Below are 14,652 nucleotides of genomic sequence, written 5' to 3'. Positions count from 1 at the left end.
GAAAGTGTCCAGAGGAGGGCGACTAAAATGATTAAGGGTCTGGAGAACAAGCCCTATGAGGAGCGGCTTAAAGAGCTGGGCATGTTTAGCCTGCAGAAGAGAAGGCTGAGAGGAGACATGATAGCCATGTACAAATATGTGAAGGGAAGTCATAGGGAAGAGGGAGCAAGCTTGTTTTCTGCTGCCCTGCAGACTAGGACACAGAACAATGGCTTCAAACTACAGGAAAGGAGATTCCACCTGAACATCAGGAAGAACTTCCTCACTGTGAGAGCTGTTCGACAGTGGAACTCTCTCCCCGGGGCCGTGGTGGAGGCTCCTTCTTTGGAGGCTTTTAAGCAGAGGCTGGATGGCCATCTGTCGGGGGTGCTTTGAATGCGATTTCCTGCTTCTTAGCAGGTGGTTGGACTAGATGGCCCATGTGGTCTCTTCCAACTCTACTATTCTATGATTCTATGTTTGAAACAAAAACATATTCCAGTACAGGTAATGAGAGTTTAGTTGATAGAGATGTAATAGTTTCATGTTCTATAAGGGTTCATAGCAACCACTTAGAATGATTAGACTGCTTGAAACATTTTTAGGAAGTACTGTTGGCTTGAAGACACCACAATTGCAGTATGCTTGCCCAAAGCTTAAAACAGCATGTAGTGCTGTCTTAGTGATGCTATTTGCTAGAAGTGGTACACTACTGTTACACAACTGCCATTTGTTTCAAAAATACCTGTTTAAGGGTCTTATTCAATGGAATGGGGGCCATGTGGCAGGAGGAACTCTGCTTGAGGGGCTGAGCTCACGGTCACTTCATTTGTACATTTTACAGGCGGATTTACCAAAGCAAGTTAGAGACGTGAAGGAAAACATCTTGGAAAACAAGGAACTCTCCTGTCATAGAAAAGCCACTGCAGTAATGAAAAGCAGCCAAGTACACAACAAACGGATGCTGGCTGGACTGAACAAGCCTCTTCAAACTGAAGAGGTGAGTTTATTACTGTTGCATTACATTGTACATTGCATCTTGAAACTGTTGCTTTTCAAACTCTGCCCTCCCCTTTAGGAAAAGTTAAGCACAACGAAGAAGAGAAAAACAAGCAATGGCTACTATACTTCGTCTGAAATGTAAGTTTTCAATGAAAAAGGATTTTTAATGCATGTGACAACCACCTCCCCTCCCCCAGCATTTTAAACTGGTCCAAGCCATTTCAGATTTAGCATGCTTGTGAAGTATGTGCTTCTGTTTCTGTATATCCCTTGGCATGGTACTTCTGAGAGTAACTGTGTTTAACACACTAGGATTTACTAATTTAGAAAGTATTGGTTGCTCTTAGCTATTTCCACTCCCAGACTGCGTTAACTGGATGTGATTTGCTATTGTCCATGCCTGACATTACACTCCTTATCAATGTAAACATTCCACATATACCTGGTCAAATTTAAACGTGTTGCATACAAATACTCAGCAGAGAGAGTGGAATGTTTACTGTGTAAACCGCTGGGTCAGGCCTGGACCCTGCATTAATCTAGCATTGAGCTTCCATTCTTTTCTTGCCAACACTTCTAATATTCAGAGGTCACTTCAGTTTTATAAAGCAGCTACTAATAATCCATATGAAAAAATGGGAAAAACAGTCAATACATAGATTTGTTTATGCACTGAGGCTTGGGAAGACTTCTACACCCTCAGCCGCTAATAAGAAACAAACAGAATTGTATTTTTATGCACACCAATGGGGGATATTAATAGAGAGCCCAAAGCATTTTGCACACATACAGATGCGTGTGTATTCCACCGTAATTTACTGTTTGTAGTCCACTGCCATGTTGGTAGTTATCAATATAATATTAATTGCCTTTGTGTAGTCTATTTGCTAATTGCAAAAATAGAATGGATTTTTTCATAGAAAAAATACTTGGAAAAGTATGAAAAACATGTTCAGATCCGAAGGCTACATACACAAATTACTCTCTGTGTCTAAGACAAAGGACTTAACCTAGTGCCTTATCATATGGATGATACAATAGATGAGTGCTTTCTCAATCTTTGTCCTCCAGGTGTTTTGGACTTCAGTTTTCACAATTCCTAATAGCTGGTAAGCTGGCTGGGAATTCTGGAAATTCAAGTCCAAAAATACATGGAGGACCAAAGGTTGAGAACCCCTGCATTTGAAAAGACTGTTTGAATGGACTGTTGTTTTAGGACAAGGGAAATACATAGAAGATATTACTGGAATACACAATTATTTGTGTTTTTTTAAAGGATAGATGCCAGTGTTTCCTGTGGGAACAGGGAAAAAAATGAAATAGGTGTCCCTCTACCATGTTTCCTGAGATCTTTGACACAAACCCTAAGGGCAAAAAACCAGGAGCAAATGTTTGTTTTTTCAACCATTCCTTAAAGGATGTATATACTGGTTTCTTTTTCTCAGGATAGTAGAGAACAGCCATGCAGCACATATGTCTGCAGGTCCTTCAAGAAAAATTGAGGAAAACTCCATAGAAAATGAAGGCATACATGCAGCAGTCTATCAACCAGAAGATTTTCAGCCGTTGACCAGCTCCCCGGCATGCAGAATGGCACAGCCAGAACGACGTGATGGACTATATCGATATGTTATATCAATTCCCGTTCTCTTGTTGTTAATTTTCCTTTCTCTTTATTTTCTCTGATATTTCCATTAACATTTATTTCTTGAGCAGTGGATTTTGTTGAAATCTCATTTCAGATTTTCTTTGTAGACATTTTCAGTGTGATTTGCTGAAATTATAGTTTGAAAGAAAAAATGTACAAAGTTTGAAAATTAAAGGCAATAAACTTCTAATTTTGTTTGTGATATTCTCTAGCTTTTTATTATTAAAAACCAGAATACAATTATTTTTTTAAAAAAGTTAATTAACCCTCCACCCAAATTGGGGCACCTCATACTATATTAAATATTTAAGCTCATACTATAAGAGTATTTAATGAAATCTTCCAGAGAAAGAAGGCAGATTTTTAATTTCAATTCAATTGGGAAACAGCTATAACAACATATCAACATCTTCTAATACTAAGACTTTAAAAAAGGCTAACATGTATTACAGATTTCATAACCTAGACATACAGATCCGTACCTGCTCCGTGTTCACTAACATTTGTCACCACAATGGTAAACACTCTCAAGCCTATTTTTCCATTGGCTGAAGGTGGTCTGTTCTGCTGGTGCTTGGGATGTTTCCTCCTGTCCTGCTAATGAACAAGGCTGTGACAATCAGAAGGAGGACCCTTCTTGCAGCCTCCCTCGCTGGTAGAGGCTGGGTAGAAGCGTCGTGCTCCTGCACCCAAATGGCCAGCAGAACAGAATCTTTCTTGTTGCAGTCTTGTAAAGTAGGCAAAGTAGAACACTATATTAGATACTAACTGAAAGAGCATTCTGAGTTGTTGAGAGGAGCAATCCACAGAGGGGATGTCAACCTATCGGCACCCAGAGCAAGCAGGGAAGAAGATGGCATCATCAAACCAAGAGTTTTCAGGCCATTGTCTCCTTGGCTCTTCAGCTCTCCTAACAAAGCAACAAAACACACAGGGCAGAGCCAAACAGAAACATCCCTCTTTCCACAAAAAAACGTATCTAACAACGAAAAACAGCCCCCTAAGTAGCCATGAAGAAGAAATCCACATTAATGGGACATACTCAAGCTCCTCTTCCAACTGGTGGTTTCTGATACTGCTAAATTACCCTGGAGCACCTATCTCCCAAAGGCAGCATCAGTTGCTCTAGATTTAACTTTGGCTTTCCTGGACTAATGATGACACTCCTATCTTTAGGGGAAAAGGGGGCAAGAGGCCTCCTGAAAGCAATAAGAAGCTGATAGGGATGCAGAAATATCTGCCGGGGTGTTACATGAAAACAGAACGATGGAACTGCCGTATCTTGAAGAGATTGACCAGATAAATCCACACAATCCTTCTGGATCTTTCCAGGAGAACCCCAACCCTCTCACTTTTGGGAAACACCATCCACTATTTGGTGTTGAACACTACCCCCAGATGTGTAAGGATCTGAGATGGGTCCAAGTGGGTTTTCTCAAAGTTTATTAAGAAACAATGCCCCTGGGCGCATGTTCAGGTTGCGTAGCATCTGCAGAGAAATATATCATCTAAATAAGAATGCAGGTGTACTTACTGCAAGTTTAGATTAGTGACCAACACCATCATCAGCTTTGTGAAAATAGCCCAAAGAGCATTGCACTGCAACAGATAGTGACAGTTCTCAGAGGCAAACCACAGATATAAAAGAAATTGGCTTAAAGAGATACTTGTTTTTCATTGATGAAAAATAAATGCATAAAGTACAAATAATGAAAAACCAAGGTGAAAAAAATAGAAGTAAGATCATGGGAGAAAACCTAACACATAAATGACAGCAAAGAAGGAGATGAGATATGAAGAATTCTGCTCTGGGCAGGGAAAGAAATGAGAAGCAACTGCCTAAAAACATTTGGTTTGATGATGTCATCTTCCCTGCCTATTCTGGGCAGTGATGGACTGATTCCTGTGGATTCTTCCTCTCACCAATCCAGAGAAAATAAGTCCTATATTTAAAGCCATGTAGCCCTTCCATCAAAGGAAGATATAAGGTGCTAGGAAGTGGAGTATTTAGTGATGTCACATCACACCTTGCTACTGGGAGAAACTGGATATGTTCTCACCACTCTTGTTTTGCAACAGTTTGGAAAATTATATTGATGTGGGGTGCTACATGGCTTAAAAGGTAGGGTTTTAAGGGTACTTTCAGTTATTGCAATCGTGCAACATTGCAAAAATTAAGTAGTCTAACAATGTCTTAAATTAAGACTATGACATCATAACTACTGGACAGGATCTCTGCTGGGAACATTAACAGACCTAATCCTATTATTGTGTAGTGACATTGTTCCTCACCTTGTTACAATAGGGACATTCACCAAAGATGACATTAAAACTTTGCCGACTAGATGGGAGCCCACGTAGCCACTGCAGAGAAAGACATGGTTTTATTTTTAGATACATCTGAAAATCAGTCATGGGAATGCAACTGATGTTTAGTATTCAGGAATATTTCAGATTTTTATTATGTAGACTACTTTGTGAAATCCTTCTTAGAAGTAAGAATATAACAGTACTGTGAATTAAATGAGATAAGCACCACATTGTAGTTCCTTGGGATAATGCAAGGATATTATTATTTATTTCTATCCCACCTGTCTCCCAAATTTGGGAGTCAAGGTGCAGTTTTTTTTTAAAAAAAAGGTTGAGCTAAACATATACAAAAAAGTGAACATTAAATTGAGATTAACCATTGACAATATTAAAATGATTTAGAACTACACTTAAGTAGATAAAGTACCATTAAAAGATAAAAAAGCAATTAAAACATTTCAGTCTAAGGCTATCCATCACTATCAATTACTTCTGGTCTTGTAATTGGGACACAAAGCAATTGGCTATTATAATCACACCCAGCATCATTTCCCTCCATCAATGAGGATTAAGTGAATAAATAAGTCAAACACTTTAAACCAAAATCAGATTTTACAAAACATAGCTATTTTAGAAGATGATTAAAACATAATATCATTTGAGTAAAACTAAGAATGGTGAAGTGATAGCTTGAGGAGCAAGCAATAATATGCAGTATTAGGATTTTCTAGTAATGTGTATATATTTTTTAAAAAAAATCTTTACTCAACTATGTACTTTTTAAATGTTTGGGTCATTTTTTAGTTACATAATCCATGTAGATGCAAGCATATATAAACACTGGGATGTATATGGAACTGGACATTGGACAGATAGGTTTACCTCATATAAACAAGCTTGATGGAAAGACTGGCCACAGCGGGAATCATTGCAGACTTGGTCTGGAATAGCTCCATCAAGACGATAAGCATAGCAGATCCCACAGTCCATGGAAAATTCCTTAAAAAATACAGAATGCAGCTCTATCAGAAGCAACGTATTTATCGCTCATGTGCCTTAACATGTCCCACACTTTCGGTTTTAAAAACTGAGCGTATGGTTATTTCATTGCTAATAAATGAACCCTTTTATAACAGCCTATCTAAGTTTAAACCAAACCAATCTGTGACTGAAGCCACCCTAATTAATTGTACAACTTTTAATACAGGTACTTACAAGATCTACATAATGCTTCGGATTTCCCATTTACACAGAAGGGAGTGTCTCTTCTCAGATGGCATGTGTCATTTATATCTGTACACACCATCTAAAAACAAGGGAAGCATGCTTTCCCTCTATTAAAACTATTGTTTTACTTGTGTACAAACTGAACTGATTAGTACTCTTAATTGATAAAATGTCTTTAATGAAGTGACAGAACTAAGTAGGCAATTTATCATTCCTGGACAAATCTAACAATATTCCTTTAGCAGGACAAATGGACAAACATATTTTCTTAATTATATCAGTTCAGAAATATTGAAAACATCTGTGTGGAATGAATTTTTACACTCTCAATTTTAAAATGCTTCCTTAGCAAGGCTATTTTGTCTCAGTTTTAGTAAAATATATCTTGATCTCTTTCCTGATATATCAGAGCTGTGAACAGTAAAATCAATATAATAAATTTAAATCGAGTGTAAATAATAAAAAATTGATAAGCTAAAACATATTACAGTGTTCCCTCACTACTTCGCGGTTCACTTTTCGCTCCCTCGCTGTTTCATGGGTTTTCAATAAATATTAATGTAACAATTTATCACAGTATTTTCACTGTTTTGTGGGTTTTTGCGCTGTGCAAAGGGTTTTGGAAGGAGGAAAGGGAGAAATAAAGGGTGGGTGGAGGGTAGAGAAGGATTGGAAATAAAAAAGGGTTATTTAGCTTCCATTCTTCTTTGCTGGTGTACTGTATATTGTAACTAATAAAATAAAGTACAGACTGCATTGTAGTAAGTGGTCTGTAGTTTGTTCTCCTCCACACATAGAATAAATATAGTGTCCCTACTTTGCGGATTTTCACTTATTGCAGGTGGTCCTGGAACATAACCTCCGCAATAAGTGTGGGAACACTGTAAACAAGTTAACAAACTAAAATGAAATTACAACAGGTAACAATTTAAAACAAAAAAAAATTATGCACATGTAAAAGCTGCAAAAAACTAATTAGGACTCTAAAACTTGACCATTTAACCATATTTTCACATGGTACCAGAATGATGATAATACAGGGACCAAACAGTTCTCAAAGAGAAGGGTGTTCCATAACTGCAATGCCATCAGAGAAGGCCTTTTCCTGTGTCCTCCCACAATGTATTGCTCTGACTGGTGAGGCACAGAGGAAGGCCCCTCTAAGAGACCTTAAGCCTCAGAAAAGTGCATATAGAGAGAGGCACCCCTTCAAGGACTGGGGTCCCCAGCTGTTTCGGGCTTTAAATTGCACCACCTGCACCTTGAATTCAGCCTGAAAGCATATTAGCAGCCAGCGCAATTGCTTTTGAAACAGATAATATATAATTTTTGCATGATGTTCCACCCAGAAGTGTATCTGCTACATCCTGTCCTAGCTTTCTGCATTCTTCAGCTTCTGAATCGTCTTCATGGACAATCTCACACAGACTGCATTGTAGTAGTCTAACTGGGAATTTACCAGTGAATGCACTCTTGCGGCTAAGTTATCTCTGACAGAGAAAGGGCCTTAGCTGACAAGACAGGCCAAAGTCAGCTTCAAGTACTCCCAAGTCACAGAGTCCATCTATGTCTCCGATGACAAAAAAGATCTAGGATTATTATTGAGCTATAATCCAGGATGATTAATAGTGTCTTTTTTTTACCTTGTCCTCAGCAATAGTGCACTGGTTAGAAGCCATACTGAAATCAGTACAAATTATCTCTTTTCTCCAAGAAGTCCTAAACTTAGCAGGTACCACATGCTCAAGCACCATGCTCCAAAAGGGGGTTATTAGCAACAGGGCAGTAGTTCTCTTTGAATATATGGAGATCTTCAGAATTGTGCATATCACTATTTTATTCAAGATTGTGAGCAGCTCCCCGCGATGTGATGAGGCATCTGGACAACCCAAGCAACTCTATCAGCAAAGATGGGTAAGATTCAAGCTTACATGGGCCGGGGCAAACTGACTGAAATGTTTTGTTCGCACCATCATGTTTGAATAACTGGAAGTGATCATAGGAAAAATGACCAGATGGAGCCCTGGACGCATCTCCAGACTCTGCAGGTTCTAAGTTTTAATAAGAATGACTTTCTCCACAAAGTGGTTGATATGGATTGCAATTATAATGAAGTACCACTAAATTGTCCGTAGGTGAAATAGTTTGGACATTCCTGGATCCTTTATTAATAACCAGACAGATAACAAATTTAAATTGTATTAGCATCCAAAATTTATCCTTTGTGTTGTGTAAAATGCTCTTAGTAATCTCCATGTTTCAAATTACTCTTATTCATACCAAGTAAATGCCACATTTCAAACCTTTTTAAAATAATTAACGTTTTCCCAAAAATCCTTTGTATATGTTTAATCCATATCCACCTCCATCCTTTTAAAGAGAAAAATAGCAAGTGCTAACTTTTCCCAACAAATGATATTTAAAATGTAATGAAGATAATATAACCATAGAGCAACTTACAGATTTTTCTAGAGCTTCCCGAGATGGAAAATCAATTTCTAAAATCTCTTTCAAATTTTGTAATAAACTGACTTCTGGATCCCTAGAGGAAAAGGGAAAATAATAGTGTTGAGCCTTAATCAAGGTATCAACCAAAAATCTATAAACAAAATTTCCCTTACCATAAGTGTATGTTGCTGTTCAGCTTGATTTTCAAGGGGTTTACCACTGAAAACAAACAAATGTATGCATGAATTTCACCATAAACATTATTTTGCTAAGGAGAATTTGTGGACATCAGAGTTCGCCAATGAAGGATTGCTGCTAAATCCTAAAGGTTTATATAAAATCCTTTGCTCGATCACTGGGTGAGTTACACTCTCAGCCCTAGAAAAATCGTATGACAGTTCGCCTTATCGTTGCTTTGGCAAGATATAAACTTGATAAGTCACAATACAATGAGGTTCAACCATGTTGGCACTACTGAGTTTTAAGAAAAGACAGCAATGGAAGAAACTGTGTATGCATCAAGTAGCAAATACGTAGTTAGCTACCACATTCCCAAATTCAATCTGAAATCAAAGTGCTTCACCATAAGTGCCTATCACATCTTCAGTCATTCTGAAAGTATGTTACAGTGACCATTGTCCACACCCGATGTTTCCACATATTGGTTTGCCATGGTTTCCAGAGCATGCAATTGCTGACAATGCTGACACTCTATGGAATCCCATGAACTGCAACTTAGGAAGAGATATTTAGAATTATCAACCAAAGAATTCTAGAACTTCAGGGGCCCCAGATTCCACAGGAAGCAGCCATAACTGTAAAAGAGCAAGGCATTTTGAGATGCATAAAAGGTGTTACTGCCATTGGGGATACCATCAGGCCAAAACATATCGACACAGCTTATGCAGATGTAATCTTTAAACACATTGCTTTATAAGATCAAGAAAAATGTGTTGAGGATGATGCCAAAAGAGAAAAGTTTTGTCCGGAATATATGGGTTTACCATATAAGAAAAAGATGAAGTTTTCTGTCACTCACAGTACGATCCAGATTGGGAAAAGTTGCGGTTTTGGGCTACTGCATTTAAATGTATCTTTTAGATCAGAATGTCAATATGTTAAAACAATACAAAATTGATCAGAAGCATATCAAACCCTCAATGACTTTCTGAAATGAATGCAAACACTTTTCTAAAAATTTAATTCATTGATATATTTTTAGCCTGGTTTGTCTGAACCAAGCATACCTGACTTACATTACTCTTAAGTAGGCATTACATGATATGCTGCTACAAAACAGGTATTATGTTGAACAAAATAACAGTTTCAAATAAAAATCATCCTACCATGGTCTGGTCCAAGAAAATAACACTCAGGAAGCATGGTTGGATGTCTGGGATCTACCTCAATATTAATTGAAACATTATTTCCTGAAACGCACATATAGAACAATAGATTAGAAAATAAATATGGCTTCATTCTTACTCATCTAAACTTCAGGCACTGAATAGGAACATAATATGCAAGAGCTAATGTAGTTCAAGTCTTATGTCCAAAACACTGTTCCTGTAAATTCAGTAAGACCCAAGGTTTTCTTTATTTTTTACTTCCGTAGAAAATAAAAAAAACTTCCAAGTTTTCTAGTCCTTTTACCTCCACCTTACTTTCAACTTATCAATATGATTACATATTTTAAGCACATTATTAATTCAGCTTGCCATGCTTAGCTGATTCGTTGCTGAGATTAATCAAACTAATAAAATAAAAACCCACGTTTTATCTATTAATAAAATATCCCTAATCAATCAAATATCCGCTCTTGTTCCTTTTTAAAACAAATGGTCACAGAAATTGTGGTTGAAGGGTTCCATCTTAGACAAGGCATTCATTCTTGAGCAAGAGGAGTAAACCAAGAAAAACCAACGTTTCGAATCTAAGAGAAACAATGGTCCTAATGAAAACACGATGACTTTACTATTACATGGCTCAGGAATTTCAGGGACACAAAGGTCAGACTAATTCTTCAGACTACAAATGCACAATCCCTGATAATATATGGGGAATAGGGCTACTTGCATTAGCCTAATCCCCAGTGTCTTTGTCCCTGCTGAACAATTTTCTAAAAACATGGGAATTCCATACAATCGTTTCTAATTATGAAAACTCTTAAGTACATTCAAATGCATGTGTAAAGGTTCTTCCTTTTTATCTTATAAGTTGTTGAAAAAGAAATAAGGGACTCTTCCCTTCAGAGATTCTAAGCATATGTAGAAGTAAATACCTGATCAGAGCTTTCCTGAGGACCTAAACCACGAGATGTTCCTTTCATAACTATTGTTTTATTAATATGCAAATTTAATACACTGAATAAGAGCCCTGTTACTGAAAACCACGTACATAGTAGTTTACAGAATAATGTACACAAAGGTGGGAAAGAAACTTGAAATCTGCATTTTGAAATGGTAATATTTGATCCTACATTGATAAACCATATCAGATTTAATAGCCAATATTAATCAGCGTGCTCTATTTGCAAGCACAGTTTATATGAAAACAAATAATTTCTAACCCTTTCCTTTTCTGTGTTTATTTAGGCGCAATAATGTGAATGGAGCAGACACAAGGTTGTGCCTTTTGTGCTTACCGATCGCAATCCTTCGCATTGTGGCACTCCGTGTGGGTTTCTCTGGCTCAAGCACCCAGGTCTTCTCATCAATTTCATCTAGAGCATTCCAAAACTCCTTCAGCAATTCTAACGCTGCCAAGAACTGACTGTGAATGCTTAATAAGGAACTCTAAGAGAGAAGGAAATTGTAACAAATTTTATAGATGGCATTTCACCAACAGCAATAGAAAATCGCAAAATAGCCTGTTGCAATGTTTTAAAGGACCAACACAAATCTATCTGTAAAATATGTGGCAGAAAGAAACTGATTTTTCCCCTCCTGAAACACTTTTTTGAGTTTTGACTGGACCACATATTGGCTGGGATGTATTCTTTGGCTGTATTATGACTCATTTTTCAAACCCATTTAAAAAAATTAATTCCGCCACAAAATGTTATGCTAGAAGCATGAAATGAATGATAAATGTCTCTTAGTGCTATTTTTACGTCAGAAGTAAAAAAATACACAGCTTATTACATAATTTAATGTTCTAGTGTGCAATGTATATGCCCCCCCCCCCCAAAAAAAACCCTTCCTTTGATAATTATTAAGAGAGGAATCCTTAGTTTCTGCAAAGCAAGATCTCGGTAATTCCGTCACAGTAAAGTACCATTATAATTTGGAATAACAAGGTCTAAAAATATGCCACACTGATAGTAATGTGGGCTTTCCCCCCTAACTAGAATAAGAACAGGATCCAACTTCACATTTCAGGGAGATATGTATGGTTACTCACTTGTTAATTTTAACAAACATTCAAAATTGATTCTCAAAAACACTGGAATTTTTTGGGAGCAGACTTGTATTTTGGAGAACGCATGTATCACAAAACTTTACAATGTCAGGTCTTTAAATGTATTTTAGGAAAGGTATTTTCTTTAATAAAAAGATGAATCATTTTCATTTCTAAAGTACTAACTTTCTAAGAGTAATGCATTATTCTCAATAGTTTTGAAAGACGCTGATAAAGTTTTGGATAGTTTAAAATTGCTTAGATGGTTTTTGGTGTGGCTTTATGTATGTAAAAATATTGAAGAAGAGAGAGCTATAGCTTGTGAAAGAAAATGCAGGATTTTTTCTTCTACTACTGTTATTAAATTATATTAAAGTGAGAAAGCACTTAAGCAGAAAAGTGTGAATACTGCCAATCTCAAAATGTAACGCTTATTATCTTTAAAAGCATTTTGTTACTTTTATAATACCTGAAGTGATATAATAGTGTCAGTCACTTAACCAGATCTTAGAGCATAATATCTTCATCTTAAGTACTATTATTTCCAGTATTTTAATAATTTTCACACTGTCTAGGAATGTGATCTTTTGTGCTCTGATGACACTTAAATTAATAGCATAATTTTCTGGTACTTGCAACAGTTGCTTTCCATTTTGATTTTTCACATTTCCCTACATCACATACAGATAAATCCTCTAATAATCATTTTTATCTTTATCTTTAGGGAATTCAAAGGATTTTCAGTAGAAATAAAGGAACATCAAGGGATTAGAATCCACAGATACATTTTGAAATCCAATTAATTTTAATACTAATTGCAATTTTTCAATGATATTCCTTAAAAGGTGGCCAAATCTTTTCTTAAAGTGAACTGCTCATCTGATCTTATTTGCATGGTTCATTGATGTTGCCAACTAACTTTCCATATGCGTATCTGAATCTCTATCTTAAAATCAGCCACATTACTTTGTCATGCAAATCATAAAGAATTTATCACCCATTTTACACTTCCACCAGTTTATTTCTGAACACTTCTCCTTTAAGCAATTTGGATGATTTTCATTTTTATATGTGACAAGATATTTAGTGTCAAATATACTGCTTAATGATTTTAGGTAGAGGTTTTATTTATTTGTCAAATATTTGGACTTTCCCTCAGCTCAAGGAATATTCAGAGTAATATATAGACTCTAGTATATCCATATGCACATGTACGTATGTGTGGATTTACACAAAGACATGCATGATAGCCATCTTTATGGAATTACATCTGAATTTTATGTATAATATTTTTCCAGACATATGTATCTGGAAAAAAAATTGGAGGAAAAAACTCACTCACTACATACAAATACCTATTACATTCACAGTGGAGAACTATTAGTGGCATCTTATACCTCATGTCAAGTAGCCCTTATCTGAAATGCTTGGAACAGGAAGTGTTTTCATTATTAGGGATTTTGGAAGATCTGTATTTGCATATTTGTATCTAATGAGACATGATAGAGATGGGACTAGACAGTCTAAACACAACATTCTTTCTTCACATAGCTTGAAGATAACTTTATGCAATATTTTCTCTGTTTGTTTTGCATTAAATAAAGTTTGTGTGCACTGACACATCAGAAAACAAAGGTAACACTTCTCAACCACGCTTGTGGACGATTTCTGCGAATTTAGGAATTCTTTTAAGGGGAACGCTCAATCTGTACCTCAAAAGATTTTAGAAAGACAATTTCACAATATATATTCTAATCAGCAAGTTAGCATGTCACTAGGACACATGTGGTCATGGCCAGGAATGATGCTCCAGTCAATGCATAGGGAATGGGATAATGAATTATTCCTAATGTTGTTCTATGTAACATCAGACCTGCCTAAACTAAAATATTGTATACGTAGGATAGGAAGGAGAGACATACCCTATATGACTTCTAAACATTCTTTATCTAAACTCTTTGTTATGGACTCAACCAATGAATTGACACCAACTGACTACAGATGACAGAAAGAAGATAAAGATATATCGGTGAACATGACATGCAGTAGATTTCAAAGGATTTTTTATTCACAATTGTTTAGCAAAAATGTCAACCAACTGGCTCCTCATAAGGCTTAAGCTACTTTCAGTTTAAGATGCTACAAAATCCTTGAAGTCCAAAACACTTGGTGGGCCCAAGTTTGCCCATGCCTGGTCTAGACTAACAGAGCTATGCCTTTGAATTCGATATTCAGTTAGAAAATCAACAAATGTCTTCAGAAGTAGTTGTTTGTATATAGTGAATGAGAGCTCAGTTTTTTCCTCCAAAAATACTGGGTACTTTTCTAAAGGTAGGTTTCTTCACCTAATTGACAGGTCTTAGGGCGTGTAGCAAAAAAAAAAAAGTCAGATTCCATAGCTCTGATGTCTATCTACTACTGCTTCAGACCCCCGCCCTTTATATTATAAGAAATTCGTTTAAACTTCCCCCTAAATACCTGACAAGAACCTGTGAGCTGACAGAATATAGCTGACAAATGCATCTATAAAGTCTGCCATCAGCATTCTATAAAGCCATTGATTCTCATGTAGTTTGAAGATTTGTTGGGTTTAAAAAAAAAATCATCCTAGATATGCAGAAACTATTTCCCTATGCTCA

The 14,652-nt window shown here is 36.5% G+C and overlaps 2 protein-coding genes across 7 annotated transcripts in view; one reads left to right on the top strand and one right to left on the bottom strand.

The window, feature by feature from the left end:
* The window catches only part of vrk2 (VRK serine/threonine kinase 2), a 74,850-nt gene extending 72,019 nt beyond the window's left edge, over positions 1–2,831 (top strand). For 3 of the 4 annotated variants that reach the window (XM_062970261.1, XM_062970264.1, XM_062970273.1), the window contains 3 exons: positions 824–979; positions 1,058–1,119; positions 2,427–2,831. In XM_062970261.1, coding sequence (XP_062826331.1) covers positions 824–979; positions 1,058–1,119; positions 2,427–2,667 — 459 coding nt within the window. In that variant the 3' untranslated portion in view covers positions 2,668–2,831. The remainder of the gene's footprint in view (positions 1–823; positions 980–1,057; positions 1,120–2,426) is intronic. The other variant, XM_062970268.1, reaches the window with a different exon arrangement.
* Positions 1–14,652, bottom strand: part of fancl (FA complementation group L) — a 43,276-nt gene that overhangs the window by 3,984 nt on the left and 24,640 nt on the right. The window contains exons 8-16 of one of the 3 annotated variants that reach the window (XM_062970280.1): positions 11,259–11,409; positions 9,961–10,044; positions 8,788–8,833; positions 8,627–8,708; positions 5,822–5,938; positions 4,922–4,993; positions 4,164–4,228; positions 3,399–3,539; positions 2,513–2,755 (exon numbers count right to left, since the gene is read on the bottom strand). In XM_062970280.1, coding sequence (XP_062826350.1) covers positions 3,452–3,539; positions 4,164–4,228; positions 4,922–4,993; positions 5,822–5,938; positions 8,627–8,708; positions 8,788–8,833; positions 9,961–10,044; positions 11,259–11,409 — 705 coding nt within the window. In that variant the 3' untranslated portion in view covers positions 2,513–2,755; positions 3,399–3,451. Of the gene's footprint in view, positions 1–948; positions 2,756–3,398; positions 3,540–4,163; positions 4,229–4,921; positions 4,994–5,821; positions 5,939–8,626; positions 8,709–8,787; positions 8,834–9,960; positions 10,045–11,258; positions 11,410–14,652 lie in introns of those variants that run through there. The other 2 variants (XM_016990726.2, XM_003216144.4) reach the window with 2 other exon arrangements.

The sequence above is a fragment of the Anolis carolinensis genome, chromosome 1 (assembly GCF_035594765.1).
Source record: "Anolis carolinensis isolate JA03-04 chromosome 1, rAnoCar3.1.pri, whole genome shotgun sequence".
NCBI classification, from domain to species: Eukaryota; Metazoa; Chordata; class Lepidosauria; order Squamata; family Dactyloidae; genus Anolis; species Anolis carolinensis.
Note: the sequence above shows the minus strand (reverse complement) of the source record. Positions and strands in the feature narration are given on the sequence as shown.